This window comes from Wyeomyia smithii, chromosome 2, assembly GCF_029784165.1.
Source record: "Wyeomyia smithii strain HCP4-BCI-WySm-NY-G18 chromosome 2, ASM2978416v1, whole genome shotgun sequence".
Lineage (NCBI taxonomy): Eukaryota > Metazoa > Arthropoda > Insecta > Diptera > Culicidae > Wyeomyia > Wyeomyia smithii.
The window spans coordinates 280,205,782-280,229,030 of NC_073695.1; the positions used below are offsets into that span (position 1 = coordinate 280,205,782).

At 39.7% G+C, this 23,249-nt stretch overlaps 2 protein-coding genes across 2 annotated transcripts; one reads left to right on the forward strand and one right to left on the reverse strand.

Moving 5' to 3' along the window:
• Positions 1-4,791: 4,791 nt before the first annotated feature.
• Positions 4,792-7,910, reverse strand: LOC129722486 (ragulator complex protein LAMTOR1). Its single transcript, XM_055675936.1, has 5 exons — positions 7,669-7,910; positions 7,427-7,590; positions 7,222-7,358; positions 5,180-5,253; positions 4,792-5,102 (listed from the first exon to the last, which is right to left on the reverse strand). Exons 1-5 carry the CDS (start codon positions 7,738-7,740, stop codon positions 5,010-5,012), a joined length of 540 nt encoding a protein of 179 aa, XP_055531911.1. The 5' UTR covers positions 7,741-7,910; the 3' UTR covers positions 4,792-5,009.
• A 959-nt stretch (positions 7,911-8,869) lies between these two features.
• LOC129721673 (GDP-Man:Man(3)GlcNAc(2)-PP-Dol alpha-1,2-mannosyltransferase) lies at positions 8,870-11,719 on the forward strand. Its single transcript, XM_055674526.1, has 4 exons — positions 8,870-9,050; positions 9,115-9,324; positions 9,380-10,363; positions 11,262-11,719. The coding sequence occupies exons 1-4, from the start codon at positions 9,031-9,033 to the stop codon at positions 11,500-11,502; spliced, it is 1,455 nt and encodes a 484-aa protein (XP_055530501.1). The 5' UTR covers positions 8,870-9,030; the 3' UTR covers positions 11,503-11,719.
• The last annotated feature ends 11,530 nt before the right edge of the window (positions 11,720-23,249 follow it).

Genomic DNA, 23,249 nt, shown 5'->3' on the forward strand with positions numbered 1-23,249 from the left:
AAATCTCTCCCAATGCTTCTAAAACTCAAATGATAATTTTTCCGCATAAGCCTAGGGCTTCTTTCCTCAAGCCAAACAATAATCACGTTGTCAAGATGAATATTTTAAGTTGGTCCGACAAGGTTAGGTACTTGGGACTAATTTATGATAAAAAAAGTAGGAGGGTGGTATTCAAGACCCGACCGCATGACGTTGACTACCGTATTCTTTAAAAAAAAAATATTCCATTGAAGCAAATAGTAGAGGGAATTGCAACGCTTCTTTTACAAAACTTCTGTAACAAAATTTCGAGGCTCCAAAAGGTACCAGTTTCCGATTATTCTCGTCCAGAATTCCAGCCATTTTAGTATTTTGCAGTAGCCATTTATTACTAACAGCCACCAGCATAACGGGTGAAACCGGCACGAGATGACCGGTACTATTTTGTCTTTCCTCCTTTCAGCTGCTAACATCCTGGCGCTGTCGTGAAATTAACATCAACATGAACATGCATTTTTGCAAGGTTTTTTTCCGCTAGCAACAGCAATTGTAAAACATAAAATTCAACTAACCGCTTCTATTATAAAACTGCGAGGCACCAAAAGGTGCCAGTTGCCGATTTCTTGTTTACTGGTTTCCGTCCAGAATTCCAGCCATTTTAGTACTTTGCAGTAGCCACCAGCATCACGGGTCAAACCGGCACGAGATGACCGGTACTATTTTGTTTTTCCTCCTTTTAGCTGCTAACACCGAGCGTCCGTATGTATCCGGTACGGTTTAATAATGAAACTGATGGGGTGAAATGTTCGAACGATACGTTTTATACCATGGCTTCGTCAGATAAATAGAAAGAGGGATGGGCTACATAGATGATGGAATGGTAGAGACAAATGTTTCTTGAAAGCTGCGCCGGCCGCTGTCATAATATTAACACCAACACAAACATGCATTTTTGCAAGGTTTTTTCCGCTAGCAGCAGCATTTGGTAAAACAGAAAATTCAATTTGCCGCTTCTGTAACAAAATTTAGAGGCACCAAAAGGTGCCAGTTGCCGATTACATTGTTGTTTTCTGGTTAATCTACTAAAAGCCACCAGCATAACGGGTGAAACCGGCACGAGATGACCGGTACTATTTTGTCTTTCCTCCTTTCAGCTGCTAACACCTAGCGCTGTCGTGAAATTAACATCAACATAAACATGCATTTTTGCAAGGTTTTTTTTCCGCTAGCAACAGCAATTGTAAAACATAAAATTCAACTAACCGCTTCTATTATAAAACTGCGAGGCACCAAAAGGTGCCAGTTGCCGATTTCTTGTTTACTGGTTTCCGTCCAGAATTCCAGCCATTTTAGTACTTTGCAGTAGCCACCAGCATCACGGGTCAAACCGGCACGAGATGACCGGTACTATTTTGTTTTTCCTCCTTTTAGCTGCTAACACCGAGCGTCCGTATGTATCCGGTACGGTTTAATAATGAAACTGATGGGGTGAAATGTTCGAACGATACGTTTTATACCAAGGCTTCGTCAGATAAATAGAAAGAGGGATGGGCTACATAGATGATGGAATGGTAGAGACAAATGTTTCTTGAAAGCTGCGCCGGCCGCTGTCATAATATTAACACCAACACAAACATGCATTTTTGCAAGGTTTTTTCCGCTAGCAGCAGCATTTGGTAAAACAGAAAATTCAATTTGCCGCTTCTGTAACAAAATTTAGAGGCACCAAAAGGTGCCAGTTGCCGATAACATTGTTGTTTTCTGGTTAATCTACTAAAAGCCACCAGCATAACGGGTGAAACCGGCACGAGATGACCGGTACTATTTTGTCTTTCCTCCTTTCAGCTGCTAACACCTAGCGCTGTCGTGAAATTAACATCAACATAAACATGCATTTTTGCAAGGTTTTTTTTTCCGCTAGCAACAGCAATTGTAAAACATAAAATTCAACTAACCGCTTCTATTATAAAACTGCGAGGCACCAAAAGGTGCCAGTTGCCGATTTCTTGTTTACTGGTTTCCGTCCAGAATTCCAGCCATTTTAGTACTTTGCAGTAGCCACCAGCATCACGGGTCAAACCGGCACGAGATGACCGGTACTATTTTGTTTTTCCCTCCTTTTAGCTGCTAACACCGAGCGTCCGTATGTACCCGGTACGGTTTAATAATGAAACTGATGGGGTGAAATGTTCGAACGATACGTTTTATACCAAGGCTTCGTCAGATAAATAGAAAGAGGGATGGGCTACATAGATGATGGAATGGTAGAGACAAATGTTTCTTGAAAGCTGCGCCGGCCGCTGTCATAATATTAACACCAACACAAACATGCATTTTTGCAAGGTTTTTTCCGCTAGCAGCAGCATTTGGTAAAACAGAAAATTCAATTAGCCGCTTCTGTAACAAAATTTAGAGGCACCAAAAGGTGCCAGTTGCCGATTATAGTTTCCTGGTTAGTCCGTCCAGAATTCCAGCCATTTAAGTGTTTTGCAGTAGCCATTTACTACTAAAGCCACCAGCATTACGGGTGAAACCGGCATGAGATGACCGGTACTATTTTGTATTTCCTCCTTTCAGCTGCTATCACCTAGCGTCCGCATGTCACTGGTGCGGTTTTGGAATCAGAATGATGGGGCGCCGGCCGCTGTCGTAAAATTAACACCAACAAAAAGATGCATATTTGCAAGGTTTTTTCCGCTAGCAGCAGCATAAACATCGGAAACAGAAAGTGACAACAACAATAACAACAAAGTCAGATCGATTGTATCCGTTAGTGTCGACTGTGCTTGGGAAGAGAGGTAGTGATTGGCTGCGCGGTATGATTTAGACAATCGATATTAATTACCAATTTTTCAATAGTGTATCTCAAACAATAGTTTGTTTTTGTTACATAAATTTAACCGTAAAAGAATTTCTGATCGATTGATGCCAAAACCTCGAAAACCTGATTATAGATGACTGCAAAATAAGCGCTCAAAACCTGACCACTTTTCTCTGGTTTTCCCTGGTTGAATTACTAGATTTTTAAATTCAGGGGCCTAACTTCGATATAGACGTTAGTCAACGTCAAAACTTATTTTCAAAGAGCACATTGAGAGTATACAAGCCAAGTGCATCAAATATACGAGATGTTTATATCCTCTCATTAACAGGAATTCTAAACTTTGTTTAAAGAACAAACTTTTGATTTACAAACAAATTTTTAGACCAGCAATGCTTTATGCTGTACCGATCTGGTCAAGTTGCTGTTCAACAAGGAAGAAAACGCTCCATAGGATTCAGAATAAAATTCTGAAAATGATTTTGAAGCGTCCTCCTTGGTTTGGTACACTCGAATTACATAGACTTACTGGTGTTGAACCATTAGAAGCTATGTCAAATAAAATTATTAACAATTTTCGACAAAAATCGTTGCAATCCTTAATTGCTACGATAAGCTCTCTTTATAGCCAATAAGTTAGCAATTAAGTTAGTTGTAAGTTTACTTCCCCTTTTCTGACAAGTAGGTTTAAATCCCTACGAATGATAAGTCCTTATTGCGAAAGCAAACAAATCCTAACAATTAAAATTACAAAATTCTAACAGTTTTGAGAAGTCACCATTTGTGATTGGACACACATACTCATTATTTACTAATATTTATCATAAATACCTAAGCTTCTAACAAATCCCCCCTTAAAAAAAAAAGGTGCGTCAGCAATAAGAAATTTGACAATCCATTTTTTGTCCCAACCTACTGACCATCTCTAGTGTGTAGGTGTGCCAACATGTGTGTGTACGGTGGCCGCGAAAAAGGTCATGTCAATTTTGTTTATTGGCCCAAAAATTTGAACTGTGCCAAATTTCAGCGCAATCGGACATTAAGCGCTCAAATATTTTATGTTTTGACCCTCGAAAATGGACTAATTAGTAATTTAAGTAATTTTTCATATATTAACCGTCAACTTTCTACGTATGTTTTCTTTTTTACTAAACGGCATCAACATTTTGATACGAAGTACGCAGAATTAAGAGCCGCGCAGTATTAGGGCGCCTCACGGTAGACGATATGATATTTGCGAACAGGAACAGTTGTTTAAGATTTTATGCTGAGATGTTTAAACAACCTATCTTGCCAATCAGGTGCTGCGTAGTTAATTCGAATCGAAGATCATCATCAGATCATCAGAATTTTAAAAAATATTTTTCAGAATTCAAATATAAATGTCGCAAAAAAAGTTCGTATGAGAAAACCAAATAGCGAATTTCTTTATTCCCAGAGCACACCTGGTTTTGACCTGAAGCCAAACTAACTGCTGCCAAAACTCTTCTTTTTTCGCTTGGTTTTGACCCAGTATTGACCTTACAACACCTCCGAAGCGCACCGTAAAATTTGTGTTTTAGCATCCCAAAACCTAAGATCGTAAAAACACACTATATATCATATTTCTTACTTGAGTCGTGAATCGCAATTTCATTTCTTTATTTCTAGGTAGGTTGGCTGACCCAGTGGAATAAGAAATTCGCTATGAACCGATTGATAAGGCGTTTTTTCGAAAATTACCTATGAGTTATTGAGAGACATGTGAGTGCAATTAATAAATATTTGCAGAGCCCGCATCTCACGAACGTAGAATTATTTTCCCTAACTCATTTGCACATATTCTAGACAATTTGCTACTTCAAAAATATAGCTTATTTTAATATTATGTCAGAAAGAATTATAGAAAACCAATTATTAGAATATGCTATTTATTATTTGATACGCTCTCTTTGACATATTTCTTTCTCATATTTCACATAGCTCAATAGGTTCAATTAAGTATGGCAAAATACTAAGCAAAATCGTGTTTTTAATCATTCGATATTAATCAAAAAACAAACAATAATATTACACTTTGATATTTTCAATAAAAATAAACTTTTAAAAGATGAACGACAGCACAAATACGCAAAACGAGAAAATCATGGAAACAGTTCTATCTTCATTCTATCGTAACACATCTTTTACAACTCTGTCCCCTGAGGTACACCAGTTCTTTTGTGTGCTATTATGGAATTCTGAAAGGCACTACCAGGTTCTCGGTATGTTTCACTTTGATCTCTGCCACGGCTATATTTGCCTTCTGCACCATGCCACGAATCTATCGATAAAATGAAAATAGTGTTTAGCGACAAATTTTGGGCTTTGTGGTTCTCTCACAGACGACGTTCAACTTACCATATTTAAATCATCTGGTGAAATTGGCACAGAGGCTAGCATCGATTCCGGATTGGGAATATCTTTGAATAACCCTTTAATTGAAAGTAAAAAGTTGGAAGTTATTGCAATAGTTATATTTCATTTGTTTTTGTAAGGTATAGTAGGGAGCCAAGGGCAGGGTCACTGGTGTTTTGAGGCACCGTTCATGCTATAGCTTTGCTAAGATGATTGGCACAACAGCATCAGTAACCAGCTGGTAAATCAAATTCTATGTAACTAACTAGAATGACCCTGGGCATTTAACAAAGATACTGTTTTGTTAGGATAGCATCTTGGCAAGACTCCTGAATCATAACCAGTCAATTGTGTGTGTCTGTATGTGTGTGTCTACACACTTTATCTTGTCTGGTACGGACCCATGGAACCGCAAGGAAATCAGAGTGAACTGATTCTTTTTTCCGGCACACGCGTTATTATTCGCACATGGTTAAATGTTCTGATCCAGTTGCATCGAAATCCAAGTTGCAAACAAATTAATTTTATTCTATATCGCCGAAGACGGAGGTAGGTAATTTCGAGATGTGAAAGAAACGTAGCGTCAAAGATATTCAGCGTGTCACAGAGATTTCAAATTAACCAAACCACTTTCACTTGATTATGAATGGTAATCCATAGTTGCCTACATGTTCAATAAGTCCTGTAACATCATACAGCACCATCAAAATTAGGTTGTCAAGTCTCTTGCCGCTACGTGAAAATATCACCAGTCAATAGTGTTATTAAATCATAAGATATTATGTCATTGGTTCATAAATACAGTATAAGATTACAGTATTTGTCATTATTTCAAAACATGATGTCAAATTCCATCAACGGTTTCGATTTTAGATGTTTTGGAATATCGCCATGTAGTTTCCGATTTTTTCAAAGGTATTGTCCTACAAATTCGCTGAATGTATTCAAGTGTAGGGAAACCCTTTATGAAACGTGTGTTTATTGATATTGTCAAGCAACATTCTCACATAGGAGATTGCCGAGATCAGAGTAGAAAAGACTAAGGCATTGGAATCAAACGCTCATCATCTCCCTCAGCTCACATCCGCAACCGGGAAGCGCGCGCCCTCTGGGCTGTAAAGCTCTCATACAATAGTTGTGTGGCCACATCTTAAAGCTATAAGAACTCAGATTGGAGCTCAACCAAGCTCAAGGAAGTTATTGCAATAGTTATGAAGTCAAAATATTTTTAGAAAGAAAGTACCAAAATATTGTTCAAGAAACTGATTATCCTTATTACTGATCAGCTAGTTAATTCCTATATTAGTGGTTTGGTTAAGCAAGGATTGTGAAATTTATCCCCACCATTTTCGGCTAGCCATATTTATATACGTTTTTCAATTGTTATATGAAACGAAAAAAAAAAATAGCTTAAAAATGTGAGGATCAGCTAGAAGAGAACAGCATTTGGTAATTTAAAAAACTGATATTGCTCTTCTTGAATAAAGGGGTGCAAAGCTTACGTATAAACATGACTTTCGTGGTCTAACAATGTTCCAGAAGTAAATGCTAATTTTCTTTTTTTTTATTCTCGCTTATTTTCCGTCGGTCTAGTTCCGCCACTGTTGTGGCCAATCACCGACGCCCAGGGAGGCGACTCCACACCCAGTACCCTAACTCACGACCCGTTTATTAACGGACCGGCGCCAACGGCTTTACTTCCTCATGCGATGGAAGGCGTGATCCCAGAGATTTTTCGCCTCAGAAAATCTCCCGGTGTCGGCTAGGATTGAATCTAGACCAGTTGGGTTGGTTGTGAGTGGATCACGCCACCTCACAACCATCGACACCTATGTCGGCGGTGGGATTCGACCCAGGCGTCGAGCGTGGTTGGCGGAGACGTTACCAACCACACTAGGCCCCCGCTACAATGCTAATTTTCTTCTTTATAATTAAATTTCAATTACTTAAGGAATCAGCAAAGTTGTCGCAAAGAAAGCAGAGCTTGTGTTTTTCGCCGAGTTTGTTGGAAATACTCCATTCTTGGTATAATTGTTTGTACTTACCTACATAACTTGCACTATTTGGGTGTGGCACAGAACTCCACTGTTGAGCCAATCTTTGTGAGTACACTTTTACTCGATCGTTGTACTCCTGAGGTTCGATGTTGTGGATATCCATAGCTGCCACATCGATTACGTTCCTGCGGAAGAATAATAGAGCAAATCAACATTTCACTACTCATGTTTCTATTTGAAATATTAAACTCACGCTGCGGTTTCTTGAATAATTTTGTTCAATGCAGAAACATCATCCTTCTTTGGCACCGAATTCGGGAACTCTTGACTGAGGTCTTCACTATTGGACCTTCGTACAGCTGGGCTGTTGCTCACAGGATTGTCTAGTAAATGCGTCCTTTCATTTGGTTCATTGCCCTTCAGAGAGAAATAAAATTACCTTATGAACCAATATTCAAACAAAAAATAACATAAATTATACTATCGTAACCCTACCTGTGCTGAAGAATCTTCCTGACAAGTGAAACAACTAGCTGCGTAGTTTAACAGCGTACGAATGCAATCCATTTTTGTTTATAATGCACAACAGCAACCAACAAATCAAAGCTTAAAGTTCCAATTCATTAGTGCGATATGAGAATATTAAATGAAAAAAGCATTTATTTTGTGAGTAAACCTTTTGCGATTTTGGATTGATTATCTTTGTTTTGATCTGTCTTTTCTGTCATTCGACAAGGAACCTTTTAATTTTACCGAATTACTGTATGTGTTATGCCAACTGGCAGAAATTAGGTTCGAGTCTTTGATAAATTCGAGCAAATCACTATAACAGACATTGATGCCAGATGTAAGTACTAGACTCAGTGATGGCATGAACTCATGCAAAGTTTAACTGAGTAACACCACATACATTAGACATAGTAACACTCAGGAAGAAATCTTCCAAAAAAGTTGGTACAAAATGAACTACTCGAATGGTATCACACTCTGGATAAAATCACTGTTTGAGTTGTTTTTGAAGGCAGTGTAATAATTACGTAAGCATATTTTTCCACTTTTCCAAACCCCCCTCCCGCCCTTGTAAGACATCGTAGGATTTTTTGAAACCCCCCCTCCTCCAGGGAGGATCTTACTGCCAGCATATATGGATTTTTATTTTAGTTTTATCATTATGAAACAAGCACAATATTTCTTTTTTTTTTCTTCTGTCCTTCATTCAAGTAATTCTGTAATTTCCTTTTTATGAATTTTACCGTCCACGTTTTCATGAACATGGTTATTTGAACAGGTTCTTTCGTAAGATAATCAATTCCCTCCCTCCCTTGTAAAATAGCGTAAGAAAATTGCACACACCCCCTCCCGCATATTTGGTTACGTAATTATTGAACGGCCCCCTACTCGAAAAATGCGGCATTGATTTTGTAAATAACTTTTTGATAGTTCCTTATGGGATTTTCTTTGGGGCTCGATAAAGTCAATAAAAAGAAAATTCATTTGGTTCATTATTTATCCAGCAGTTTGACGGGACGAGGTTGGGCAACTTGTACCAGAAAAAACGCCAGTGTTACGTATGTCTTATGTATGTGATATTACCCATAATCAGTTGAACAATATTTTTTTCTAGCATGTTACTTCTTTAATGTCAACTGGCATCCTTGGCGACCGGCACATTTCCTCCACGTCAAAAGTGAACAGCTGTCAAAGAAGAATTTACAATCAAACAGTGTTTACATCTGAGGTTATCACTGAGTCTTAGCGAAATGATCAGATCATTTCACTGTAGTAGGTATTTGGCAGCAATAAAAATCAATATCCGTTCGTCTTCAAACGGAGAAAATCAAGAGTAACAGTAAAATTATGGTGTGCCTCTGCAACCTGTAAGTACAGCAACGTATTTGATCCATATTTGCACTAACTATTTGTAATAATGTCTCCTTTTAGGATTTATGTGCTACTTTTCATCGGTTCGTTCAGTTTAATTTGCTTGCTGACAATTTTCCTGCTACTAAGGCAGCTAATAAAAAGTCGGAAAATCAAACGTCGTACCAACAATGACAACGATAAATACGTGGCTCTTTTTCATCCATACTGCAACGCCGGAGGAGGTGGTGAACGTGTTCTTTGGTGTGCTGTTAGAGCTTTGCAAAACAAGTGGGTTGAGCTCAACATTGTCCCATGTTTTATTTTGAATTCTACATTTTTTCAGATACGAGGGTATAAAACTTTTTATATATACCGGAGATTTAGAAGCCACTGGAAAAGAAATCTTAGACAAGGCGGAAAGAACGTTCAATTTGAACCTTGACAGGGGGAGAATTCAGTTTGTGCATCTGAAGAAAAGACGATGGGTCGAAGCGAAACGTTATCCTTATTTTACGTTACTTGGTCAAAGCTTGGGCTCAATGATTCTAGCTATGGAAGCGCTGCTTAGTCTACAACCAGATATTTATATTGACACCATGGGATATGCTTTTACGTATCCAATATTTTCTTATGTGGGAGGATGCAAAATTGGTTGCTACACGCACTACCCAACAATTAGCATTGATATGCTGCGAAGGGTCCAAAACCATGCAAACACATACAACAATCGGGCGTATGTTTCCAAAAATCCTTTCGCCACGTGGATAAAAATAGTTTATTACCGTATATTTTCTAAAATATATGGAATTGTTGGTCGCTGCGCGGACACAGTCATGGTTAATTCAAGTTGGACTGAAAACCATATTATTTCACTATGGGAAGTACCGTACAAAACACATCGGGTATATCCTCCTTGTGAGGTGACTCATCTGAAAGATCTGCAATCGCTAGCAAGCGCACATGATAAAATCATCATTTTATCAGTAGGACAATTTCGTCCTGAGAAGGATCACCCGTTGCAATTACAAGCAATGTACGAGTTGAGAACATTGTTGAATAAAGATGAAGCACTATGGAATCGGTTGCGGTTGATGATTGTTGGATCTTGTCGCGATGACGAGGATCGAGAGCGAGTTAAAAATATGCAGGATTTTGCTAAGCATTTGTCATTGGAGAATTCAGTCGAGTTCAGAGTAAACGTCTCCTATCAGGAACTCATTCAATGTTATCAAGTAGCCACCATTGGATTACATGCGATGTGGAATGAGCACTTCGGCATTAGTGTAGTGGACTGCATGGCAGCTGGGTTGATTATGGTGGCCAACAGGTATGAATATATGAACATTTCGTATTGTTTTGCTTTTTTTATACCAATGATTAGATTCGCGTTAGCAAAATTTGAATAAAATTGAACTACCGTGATGCGCCCTAATTCGGCGCGGCTCCTAATTCTGCGCACTTCGTATTAAAATGTTAAAAATTATCAATTAAAAGCAGATTTCCAAAAATCCTATATATTAACTGTCAAGTTTCTGCTTGTGTTTCCGTTTTTACTAAACGGCATCAACTTTTTGATACGAAGCGCGCAGAATTAGAAGCAGCGCAAGAACTAGAGCGCCGAACGGTAGTTTCAACAGTGTTCCCCGCACTGATGTTGCTTTTCTCGCTGACACCTGTCACCCTGGCATAATTTCAATATCCAAATTCAGAGATTTTTTCAGATCTAGATTTTTTTTTGTATTATCTTATTCATGCTGGAAACAGTGCGTCGGAGGATAACAAAGAATATTGGCTATTGCGTTTGACTGAAAATGAAAATACCTAAAAATGAGTTATTTGAGTAAAACATGACATTCCGCTTACCAATTGGTATAACTGAGTAGCATGAAAAAGGTTTTAGAACGATTTTTTTGATGTTCCAAACAGTCACAGAAATGGATTCATAATTTACATTTTAGATCTAGTATAAAACTACATTTACAAAACCAATACAGCTTTGATTTTGTGTTCGTTTGAAAAAAAAAAAAAAACTAAGCAACGATTTGAACCGACGCTAAAAACTGCTATAAGTCTTACAATAAATTTACTGAAACCCCAGATAAAGTAAAACATCCGTTTTATAAAAATAAAACACTAGTTACAAGAATAAATGTTGATGCGATACGACAATTGTGTTATAGTTAACTCTCGAGAAATAACTTTTATATTTTTACTATAATTGCCAGATCCGGCGGACCGCTGATGGACATTATTGAAACTTCGGAGGGTAGCCAAAATGGTTATCTAGCTATTGACGCATATGATTATGCCCGCTGTATTGCCACTATTCTTTACAATAACCGAGAGCAGAATAACAGAATTCGGGAGGCAGCGCGTGCTTCTGTGGATAGGTTCTCGGAAGCGGAGTTCGAAGCTGGTTTCTTGAGGGCTATCTCAACCATCCTGGACGACAAGGAGTGCCAGTAAAGGGATAGCTACAACTGATTTATCCGTTTAGAAAGCTGTTAGATATGAGTTCCTAATTTTTAGTTTGAGAATCAATTACTAATAATACTTAAAATAATGTCAAATATTTGTCACTTCGACTATACCATCAACATTAATTTAGGATAAAATTTTATAGCAACCAAATGTGTGACTTCCTGGAATTCACCACTAAGGCAATAAAATTAGAAACAAGTGCCGTTCGTTTTTCCGTAAACTTTCCAATTGTCACGAAACAGTTGATAAACGATTCCCAGACAATGTACTAAATGAGTCAACTTTCACGGTGATCGTAGTTTTTCAATAGAAGTCAGTAACTGTAGAAGGCGACAGATAGGCAGGTATGAATGTCATTTGAGCGTTCTGAAAGTTATTTCGGCTATGGATTGAACCTATTGGCGGTTGTTTGCAATGGTTTCATTCTCGATGTACATTGGATTTCCCGTCTGTACGCTTGCTGGTGACAAGTTAACCGGCAGTAGTCAGAGTGTATCCGAGAAAAGTTTTTTTCCGTACTCTCCGCAATTGCGCTGGTGGTGGCAACATTTGAACGAATTCAATCACTGGTCAGGTCAGTCGATTGGTACATGGAAGGGCAATGGGTGCTGCTGGCTTCGAAAGTTTGACATCGTTCAATGTTACCGAAGGACGAAGTTTTCTGTGTAAAACTAAAATTGAATTTAATTAAGCGCCATATTGTGTGAGCATGGCATGAGAAATTGTCGTCTAGAGAAACCAACTGGCAATGATGGAAACAGTTTATAATTTGGTCGATACGGAAGTCGATTATAGAAAGTGGATGCACACTTCGTCCTGGAGCAAGGTGGTTATGTCTGTATAACACAATTTGGAAGAAATGAAATGTAGTTTTAGGTCTATGTTTTATTTCATATGTTTCACTGTGTTTTTCATTTATATAACCTTTGCAACCAATTGTTAATATAAAGTTTGTATTGAGAGAGTAGGTGCAATATGCAATGACAGATGAAAATGTATTGGCTTATTAGACAAGTATCGCAATGCGACTTTAACTGTCAGAGACTAAGGTTAACATCTTCACACGTTGAAACATTAAGGAGCACGTAGGAAACATCCCAACAAACAATTTGTTTAATAACGGTTCTAAAGCTATAATTTAGCCTAAAAAAGCCTAATCATAGCTTAATACGTTGTAAATCAACAATATTGTTTGTTGGGATTGGGTAGCACATTTGCGAGGCTTACTTTCTTAACAGCGTCATGCTGATTGATAATTGGAATATATTTTTATCATTATTTTTGTAACAAGCAAAATTCGCCCGGCTGTCAAAATCCTCTATATAGCGATTAACCCAATAAACGAATTCATGATGAGCTCTAGGTACTGTTGTGAATAACTGTAGCAATCCCTTGGATTTTTTTTTTTTTTTTTTTTTTTTTTTTTTTTTTATAAAAGTATAAGTTTATTTGTCGCTATATTGTTTAATTAAAAATTATCTATATAATTGTATCAAACACCGACTTCTAAATTGAAGTTCAATTCTTCTACATTTATCCTACCATTACAATTATCAATGAAGGTAATGTATCTAAACAAGAGTTTCAAAATTTCCCTTCTTGGTGTCGCTGATATACCTTCAAGCGAGGGCCGCAAGAGTTCATCAATCGTCAGTGTTCGTTGATAGCCAGTCCAAGCAAGCAGCTTTTGTTGGAGTAGTTGGTGCGCTGCGCGCACTCTGGTGCAGCCAAAAAATTTGTGCTGGATGGTCTCCTCACCAGCTCTACAGTGTATACACACTGGCTCATCAGTTCGTCTCATTTTGAACAGCAGTTGACGATGTGGCAACTTATTGTTGAGGTACATGTATAGAGTACTTTTTTCCGCAGACAGCAGACTTCGACCACAAATATTTTTCCAAACACGGACCCAATTGGTATTTGGATTTTTGATCTCCACTTTTGGTTTGTCTGTTTGTTCGATGAAATAACGATGGATCGAACAGGCGGAGGGGTGTAGACGGATTTGAAGGGGAAGATGTGTAATATTGCTTAGGATGATTTTAAAACAAGGAAGATCGCGGATGGAATTTGAGTTGGGAGGAATTGCTTGTTGTAGTAAGGAATTATAAAAAGGAAGGGAGTCTAATTCGTGTATATGTCGGTTAATCAATAAAGCCTTACATTTAAGCGCCGGTAAATGCAGTTTGAGGCCACCATCCTCTCTGTTGCGTGACATTTGCTGCATAGGTATAGTAGCATAACACCCACGGAAGAGATAGCTACGCATGGTGGCCGTTAGTTTCGCTATGTGTGCTGGAGTCGGTGCTAAGTTGGCTGCCATGTACCAGATTTTCGATGTCAAGAAAACGTTTAACAGCGTAACTTTCTGATGTAGCGTCAAACTGCGCAACGAATGATGCCAAATTTGTCGTCTGAAATTGGTTACCAGAGTGTTCCAGTTGAACGAAACCATCTCCTGTACTGAGTTTGTAAAAACTACGCCAAGTATTTTGATAGTTTCCTCCGTCCGCAGCCATGGTACTGTCATAGGGTGATTAGTTTCACCGACGTCGATTGCCGTTGTTTTTGCTTCATTCAAGCGGGCTCCGGAAGCATTTCCAAACCGCCTGATCAGATCTCGCATTGTATTGAGCTGCTCCACACTGGTGACGATGGCACTAATGTCATCTGCATAAGCAACTACCAAATCAGTCCCACACACGCGTTCTAATTGTCGTAGGAGAGGGTGCAGATATATCACGAACAAATGCATTGAAAGTGGGTCCCCCTGACGAACCGATCTCTGAATTGGAAAGGGTGCGGAGAGGTGTCCGTTGATGAGCAGTCTGGAGGAGGAAGCAGTCGATATACGAGAGAGTAGATTCACTAATGCCGTGTTAAAACCCAGGGATCGCATTGTATTGAATAAAAATTGTTGATCGACGCGATCAAACGCATGATCCAGATCAAAGGAAATAAGCTTTCCATGTCTGCCGTTTGCTTTTAATTGTGCGATCCTATCTTTCATGCTAAGTGTGGCTTGAAATATATTTCGCCCAGTATTCGAACACTTTTGTGATCCGGTCAGTACGGAATGAGTTTGTAACACATTCTCCAAGCGGTGCTTTAAAATACGGGATAAGATTTTATAATCGTAATTGATGAGACTGATGGGCCTGTATGAACGAGCGGTGTTCCCCGCACCGCGTTTTTTTACCAGAACGATCACTCCGTTCATGAACTCGTTTGGAATGTTTGATCCGATGGCTTCATTCAAAATTAAGTTTAGTTCTCGGTGAATCACATTGAAAGTTTTTAAGTAAAACTCTTTTGGAAGGCCGTCGGGGCCAGGAGATTTTTTTGATGAGCTGGATCGAATAGCAGATAGTATTTCGTCTGTCGTGATTTCATTCATACAGCCTTCGTTCGCCGCATCCTCTTCTGGGATGACTCTCTCGCATTGGAATATTTCATCCACTTCCTCCACATTCTCTCGTGCATACAGACCAGAAAAATATTGAACCATATGATCACGTATATTATCAGCGTTGTCTATTATTTCGTCCGTTTCGGTCTGCAGTAGTTCGATAGTGGTTCTCTTTCGTGCTCGTTCTCCTAGTTGGTAGGTAGACAGTGGTTCTCCGGCGACGAACATTTCGTTTATTTGCACGAACATTTCGGAGAAGCGGCGTTGATGTAGCAGCATTTCGGCTTTTATCCGGTTGATGGTGGTGAGCAGGGCACGGTTGTTGTAGTAGTCGTCATATGCTTGCCGGAGTAGTACGTAGAGACGTTGTTGTTCCCGATAAAAGCAATCGTACATTATTTTGGACTTCCATCGAAAGAACGATTTAATTTTCGGCTTCGCCACTGCTAGCCACCATTCCATCCATGACTGGAAATTGCGGCGTTGACGAGTCCAGTACTGCCACTGTGTTTGGAACTCTTCGATGTGTTCGGTAGTGAGGAGGTGGGGGCGGAGACACCAAAAACCGTTCCCATGTGCTTGGTTAGGAAGAGGGAGACATACCCTAGCGGTGACGGCTTTGTGGTCAGAGAAACAACATACATGGGTAGTGACGGATCTTAGCTGCTCTCGGAGACCAGCACTCACGTAGAATCGATCGAGCCTGGACGAGGAGTTATGAGTGATATACGTATATGCAGTATCTCGTGGACGTAGTTGTTGCCAGACATCAAGCAGACGCAGTTGCTGTACGGTGGCTAACAGAGCAGGACTCGAGTTGTTTCCCGTCGCATCGCATTGCCGTAGCACACAATTGAAATCGCCCCCTAGGACGGTGTGGTCAGTGCGATGGCGAAGATAATATGCGATCGTGTTGTTGAAAAAACGCTCTCGTTCGGCACGCAGAGCGGTTCCTGACGGAGCATACACGTTACAAAGTGTCGTGTTATTTATACGCAGAGCAAGCAATCTCCCGTCCAGACTTTTTTCGATATGAGAGAATTTAAGATGCTCTTTCAGGGCGATAGCTGTTCCTCTCCTAGAGTGATCGACGTTGCAGATGACATTATAGCCGGGCAAAGTAAGCTGATCGTTCTCAACCTCCTGCAGGAAAACGATATCTAGCTCCTGGGTGCGGATAAATGTGCGTAGAGCGTTTAGTTTTGTTTGGTTGGTGATTGTGTTGATGTTGATAGTTCCGATGTTACAGCTGACGTGGTCCATTACTGCTGCATCTCCTCATCGGAAATTAGTTCGTGTTCGTGCTCGGCGGTGGGGGTATCGTTGTCTCCTTCAGTGGGTTTTATCTTTTTGACCACCGGTTTCTTGTGTCTTCGGCTACCGTTCGAGGTTAGCGAGTATTGGGAGCTGTCGGTTTCGTAGTCATCCTTGTTGAGGTGGTTGGTAGGGACTGTACCGAGTGAGATCGGTAGCGGAGAGAGTTTGGCGATCGTTTGCCTGGATAGTCTTGCTGAAATCGGGGCCGCAGGAGGCGGCATCGAGATTTTGACTTGCTTGTTAGCAGAGTGTACTCCTAGGAGGTTCAGGGCTCCACCCGAAGTGCTTGGTCTACCGATTTTCCCCGAACTACTGGCCATAGCCCGTGTTAGTATTCGTGTACCTACCGGGTTTGAGGAAGTTTTAGTCGTTGTAGGTTCGGACGGTTTTCCCATCGCTACTTTCGCATACGATTGGTCTGCAGTGGCTTTTTGCACCAGTAATTTTCTGTTTTGCACACAAGGAATACCAATATGAGCAAATTCGTGGCAGTGCAAACAGGTTTGCCTTTGGCCCTTGTAGGCTACCGTGGTTTCTTCGTCCTCAATTTTAACGAGAGAAGGTATGTTTTTCGTTACCGCTACCCGAGCAACACGAACACCAGTTGTGATGCCACCTAGCTCACCATATGCGTCATCCCAGATCAAGTCACGAACGTAGAAGACTTCGCCGTATTCGGCGAGGAAAGTGGCGATTTGATTGTTGGAGATACCTTCGGAAAGGTCGAAGAGCCTCACTTCTACCGCCCCGTCCTCCATCTTAATGCGTAGCTTGTACGACTTTCCGTCAAACATGAACTCGTGCTTACCATCGTGTTGCTCCACGATCTTCTCGGCGAGCTCGAGGTTGTTCACCTTTACAAAGGCACATCCCAGCCGTCTACTGGGTTGAAGTTGGAGCACATTTTCGCGTGTAAGACCGAGTTTTTTTACGACAAACTTATGAATCTCATCATGAGAAAGCTGCTTCGGAAACTGGGAATAGTCCAGACGGAACGTATTTTCGCGACGCGGCATCACGAGAAATCACGTCTGACGCCGCGGCAGAGGCGAACGCAATGATTGCTCTGGCAATAGGATACGTATATAAGAAAAAGCCCGTGATCGACTTCCGATAACTGATCGCACAAAAATATCGACTGATCGGCTCAGAAGTTGAACGCTAACTGGTTGGATCATTGTGGGGACTGTTCAGTAGGGTGGGACAAAAAATAAATATTAGCTCCCATGCACTTTTCGTGTTCCTTATGGGTCCTGTAACAACTGTGTAACTTTTCAGATCGATCGGTGGATCTCTGATTTGCGCCCGATTTTTAAAGTTTCCATACGATTTTATATGGGAAAATCTACTTTTTCAAAACTTATCCTCTAGAAATTTCCAGTTGGCTCCTAAAAATCTACCAATACATGATATTTGTAGGAAATTTTCCTGGGGATAATTCTTCTGAAAGGCTGTAAGGTGCTACAAAATTTGTAGAAAAAGTTATTCACCTTAAACTGATCGAATGTCTGACGATCGGCTCAACATTGAATTTTTCCAGCAACACTGCTGCAGCATGCTGCTGTTGCAAACTCAAACAACGTGATGAGAAACAGTTTCGCGTAGAATTAAGCTTGAAAGCGTGATTTTTTGCTCATAGTATCTTCGGAGAAAATGCTTAGAATATCAATCCCTATATTTTGATAGTATTCGTTGTGTGATTTATACCCCTAAAAGTGAGAAATCATCTTTCTAAACACCCCTACGTAGTGAAAAACATTTTCGTGTAGGATTAGGCTTGAAGGTATGTTATTTTGCTCACGTTATCTTCATTATCGGAAAGCTTGCTTGAAATATTAACTATCAAGTTTTAATGTAGATTGATTACTCCCCCTAAAAGAGGGGAATAAGCTTTCTAAACACCCACGTCGTGTGACAACTTGCCACTTCAATAGATCATACCCAGGTGTCTTTCAGAAAGGAGTTTGGTAGATACATAGCTACAATTTGCGCAGATACATGGCCAGCAGGTCACTACCATCCAATGAGGTATACACAGGTGAGGAAGAAGAAGACATTCGTCTGTTCTAGTAGCGAAAAAAAGTAAACAGAAGCAGGTGTGGATTGTGACGTAGATCTCGGTCAACAAGCAAATGCCATTTGAAAGCAGGCATGTTCAAACCCACCACACCAGTGCGTGTGTGTTTTAAGCGATGGAGGGTATTTTCATTGCCCTTCAGTGCTTATACAAAACGGAAACCCACAGTGTTCTAAATAAAACAGCCCTTCAGAAGCTTCGGCAAACACAGGCCCGAGTGTTCCCGACTTCGTGAGCCCTCGGGAGCTCGCTTGCTGACACGTGTTTTCTCAAACGCTTCATTTTTACAAAAGTAAATATGAAAAAAATATTGCAGGTGGTTGTATGCGATGACTACCGTCAAGCTCTCCATTATTATATCATTGTCGATCTCGTCGTGGCGACCAATGCTTGTGTGTTTCCCGAAACTGCAAGCCCTCGATTGCTTCATGTGCCGAAGTTGAAAAAGTTAAAAAACGAATGGCTCTCCGGTGCTTTGTCTTCAGCTAGCGACGGAGGGTAATACGAATAGCCCTGCGTGGTGTGTTTGTAAGCAGAATTATCAGTAATAAAAAATTAAGTCGGAGCCAAAGATGTTTATATTTTCAACAGACAGCGGTTTGCAATCAACACGGGGAGCTAAAGAAAAACTTCGAAAACCTACCCTTTTCCAGTTGTTTCGGATCTTTCAGCGGCCCACCTTGATGCCCGCTCAACCAACATCCCGTCCAAAGATCAATACTCTCTTTTTCTCTTTTTCGATAGACTTCATTTACGGTGGTTAGTAGTGACCTGCTGGCCATGTATCTGCGTAAACTGTAGCTATGTATCTACCAAACTCCTTTCTGGAAGATACCAGGGTATGATCTATTAAATTGGCACCAGAACACAAGTTGTCGACGTGGGTGTTTAGAAAGCTTGTTCCCCTCTTTTAGGGGGAGTAATCAATCTACATTAAAACTTGATGGTTAATATTTCAAGCAAGCTCTCCGATAATGAATATAACGTGAGCAAAATATCATACCTTCAAGCTTAATCCTACACGAAAATGTTTTTCACTACGTAGGGGTGATTAGAAAGATGACTTCTTACCTTTAGGGGTATAAAACACACAACGAATGCTATCAAAATATAGGGATTGATATTCTAAGCATTTTCTCCGAAGATACTATGAGCAAAAAATCACGCTTTCAAGCTTAATTCTACGCGAAACTGTTTCTCATCACGTTGTTGAGTTTGCAACAGCAGCATGCTGCAGCAGTGTTGCTGGAAAAATTCAATGTTGAGCCGATCGTCAGACATTCGATCAGTTTATGGTGAATACCTTTTTCTACAAATTTTGTAGCACCTTACAGTCTTCAGAAGAATTATCCCCAGGAAAATTTCTTACAAATATCATGTATTGGTAGGTTTTTAGGAGCCAACTGGAAATTTCTAGAGGATAAGTTTTGAAAAAGTAGATTTTCCCATATAAAATCGTATAGAAACTTTTAAAATCGGGCGCAAATCAGGGATTCCACCGATTGATCTGAAAAGTTACACAGTTGTTACAGGACCCGTAAGGAACACGAAAAGTGCATGGGAGCGAAAAAGTTACACCAACGCTTTTTTCCCATACAACTGTGTCCCAGTCTACTGTTCAGATGTTATAGTATAATTATCGTGGCATACAAGTTACTTATTTCGCAGTTACAGCAAAAAAAAAATTGATAAACAATTTTTCATTATGTGAAACTAAGGCATCTATTACAGAAGACGAGGCGAGCGGCTAGTTACTCGTCTGACCAATTTTGATATTGCAGCTGGCGAGTTGGCTGGATTTTGGACTAGTAGCTCGTCTGTCACTCAGCTTTTACCAGCCAAGTTTCACTCGCGTTTCTTATCCCTCACAAACAATAACCATACACGGATGATAATCCTTATGGTCTAACAATAACCTATATAGTCGAGACTATATCCCGACCTACTTGTTAAGCACGTTTTATGGTTATTAAATCTGCGGGATACCTACTACATTTTGCTCGCCTCGTCAGTGGATGTAAAAATGTGTCGAAAAAGAGAATAAATATTAATATATTCGAAATATTCTTTCCTGAATCAATTTTAATTAAAGCTGTGTTTATTGAGAACCTTTAAGCCCAGTGGCATAACGTGAACGGGTGACACCCGGGGCGGAAACTTGGGTGTCATCCCCACCAGTTTGCACTGAAATCATTTTGTTATCAAAAATTGTGTAAAGTTAGCACGTTCGTTTTCAATTAAACTATTTTTTTAAAAATTGGTTGAAACATTGCCCATTTTTGAAAAATTGGTTGAGATTATACTTTTAAAAGCAAATTTATATAATTTTTATAATTTTCGAGGGTTTCACCGAGACCTCCATCTATATGATAGTTTATCTCACGGATATCACCCTTTTGATAGTGATACGTATGAAAATTTTCTTCATGGGTGTCACCCCTTGAAGGATGACACCCGGGGTGGACCGAATCTTGCCGCCCCCACCGCCACCACCACGCTAGGCCAGTGTTTAAGCCATTTTAGCTTAGAGTGCACTCTTATCGATAAAATCAAACAAATCTTCCCGAAACCACCCTCGGACGATAATCGTCGTGATGACTGGTGCACCGTCCTATTGATCCTTCCCGTAGAGATCCCGAAGTGACGGGGTCACAACCTTCTCCAGAACATCGTCCTTATAGCATACAATTATAGCCCCTTATAGGCGTTGGTTTTCACGTTTTTTTCTCGATAAACATCAGTGAGAGCTTCCCTCGCCTGAATACGGCCTTAAACTATCACCGACGCCGCGCTCTGGAACCGCGGGATGCTTATGTGGGACGGGATGCTGGCCTATGTCAGCGCCCAAAGCTGATCATTTTGGACATTGTGCGGTTTTTGCAAAACAGAGTGTTAGAGCCATAATGAGTAGCCGAACCCTATTTGCTGCAATCGCGAGCGAGAGTGTTTTAGCCCTGCATCGATGACGTCAGAATCCACAATTTTTATCTCTCTCATTAGGCGAATCAGCTTTCTTTTGTTATACTCCCTATAAAAACCCCACATTGTACATCGAAACAGCTAGAATTAAATTTTGTTAGAAGTAACCACGCACGCTTTTTATTTCATCCCGCTTCTTGAAGTTCGCTGATAGTGTGTCCGCTTCGGTTGTGATTTCCGCGCGATTTTTGGACCTCACGCTAACACAAAGTTTCTTATAAAAAAACCCGAAAACCTACGTGCTGCAAATAAACTTTCTACGATGTCAAAAATTTCAAAATCCCTTTAAAAATCGCGTATATTCCGAAATCCCCGTAACAAAGACGCGTGAAAATATCGTCTAAGGATGTGTAAAAAAGACTACATCGCATATTGAACGCTTACGTATCGTGTTTCGGGTTTAAAAATGTTATGAAATGTCGGGTACAGGGCGGATTCGGGTTTGGTGAAAAAAGAAATCGGGTTTAGATCGGGAACGGGTTTGAAAACCCGAAACCTGGCTCTCTCAAATAAGCATAATGATATCTAAAATAATAATAATTGTAGAAATTACTTTTTATACTGTTCGGCGTTTAAAGTTTTGGGATAGGCTAAAATTGGTATGAAAAATCGACCCCAAAAATAATCTCGGGCTCGGGTTTTACTAGAATAAAATTTACGAGTTCGGGTTTGATCTAAAAAAAAGTTTCGTTGGGGTCGGGTACGAGTTCAAAAAACATCAAACCCGATCATCTCTAGTATATAGCCTTTTGAATGACGCGAATTTTATGATTAGCAGTTGGTGCCCATAGGCTCATTGATTTTGTGTTTAATTTATGAGCATGAGTCTCACATACACTTTTTATTTTACCCAATTATCTTAATTTTTCTCATCCTACATCTTTCTACGTTTTGTATTCTATTTCAAAGATACAAGTACCACTTAGTTGAATATTCAATAAGCAACCTCCTGGTTAACATAGGTCTCACTCTCTATTGTGCTGAAAACGCAAGCAAAACAATTTTCCCATTACCAGAAAAATAAGCTGCTTCGTGTTGGTATTTCTTTCTTTGGCGTTTGTCACCATAGAATGAATCGTAACAATGGCCCTATAAGGAATAGAATTGAATGCTTTTTGCAGAAGCAAACGAGAAGTTCTCGAAACGGCGTACCTATAAAAAGAAAGAATATTTATTTTAGTTTTGCTCCCATGTGTATGTTTTTCCGTCTAACGGAAGCCCCGCTAGTGCAAACAGGAAGGATACAAATCCATACGCTTTACCGGATCTCCCGGAAAAAGCAGTGAAAAATTCACAGCAGGAGAACGCTTATTGGAACCATGCACTACAAAGCCACTGGAAAGCATTGATATCTGTGTGAAGATTAAATATATTTGCGGACTATGTTGCCTGCTGAGCATTCAGTATATGTGGGAGAAAAATGGGATGCATCTTGTCGACAACTTGTGGAATTTTGTACAATTTTATTTTGTCAAAGTTTGGTGCCTAATTGGTACTCCGATACGTCTATTTGCTTGTTTGTATTCCAAAAGTAAATCAAACTAAAGATTAATAATAATTTCAATTTGTCCGGAACAAATTTATAGACCTAATTAAATTGTAACTCTTATAACTAGTTATAAAAAATAACATATGTTGTTCTTTTATAGTTATAGTGTTATAGTTTGTAGATTTTTTGAACTTAATACCTGTTGCAATAACTATATATGTTAAATAATGTATAATCAATAAGTATAGAACATCTCTTAAAGAGTGTTTACATTGACATTGGACAGGCTGGGTTGCATAATATATTGTGGATCAACGCGACTGACTTGATACGATGATAAGAATACAAAATAAAGCGTTTCTTTGAATACCGACACTCGAATGTGTGCATTTATCCCGACAAGCTATTTCGTTCGTTCGTTAGCTTTCCTAAGAAAATAAATTTTAATTCTCTCTTACTGT

Coding starts and splice junctions, on each gene's coding strand:
- LOC129722486 (XM_055675936.1), bottom strand. CDS start 7,740: ATGGATTGCATTCGTACGCTGTTAAACTACGCAGCTAGTTGTTTCACT. Junction 7,591..7,668: donor AGGAAGATTCTTCAGCACAG/GTAGGGTTACGA, acceptor TTCTCTCTGAAG/GGCAATGAACCAAATGAAAG. Junction 5,254..7,221: donor AAATAGTGCAAGTTATGTAG/GTAAGTACAAAC, acceptor TTTCAATTAAAG/GGTTATTCAAAGATATTCCC.
- LOC129721673 (XM_055674526.1), top strand. CDS start 9,031: ATGGTGTGCCTCTGCAACCT. Junction 9,051..9,114: donor ATGGTGTGCCTCTGCAACCT/GTAAGTACAGCA, acceptor GTCTCCTTTTAG/GATTTATGTGCTACTTTTCA. Junction 9,325..9,379: donor GTTAGAGCTTTGCAAAACAA/GTGGGTTGAGCT, acceptor ACATTTTTTCAG/ATACGAGGGTATAAAACTTT.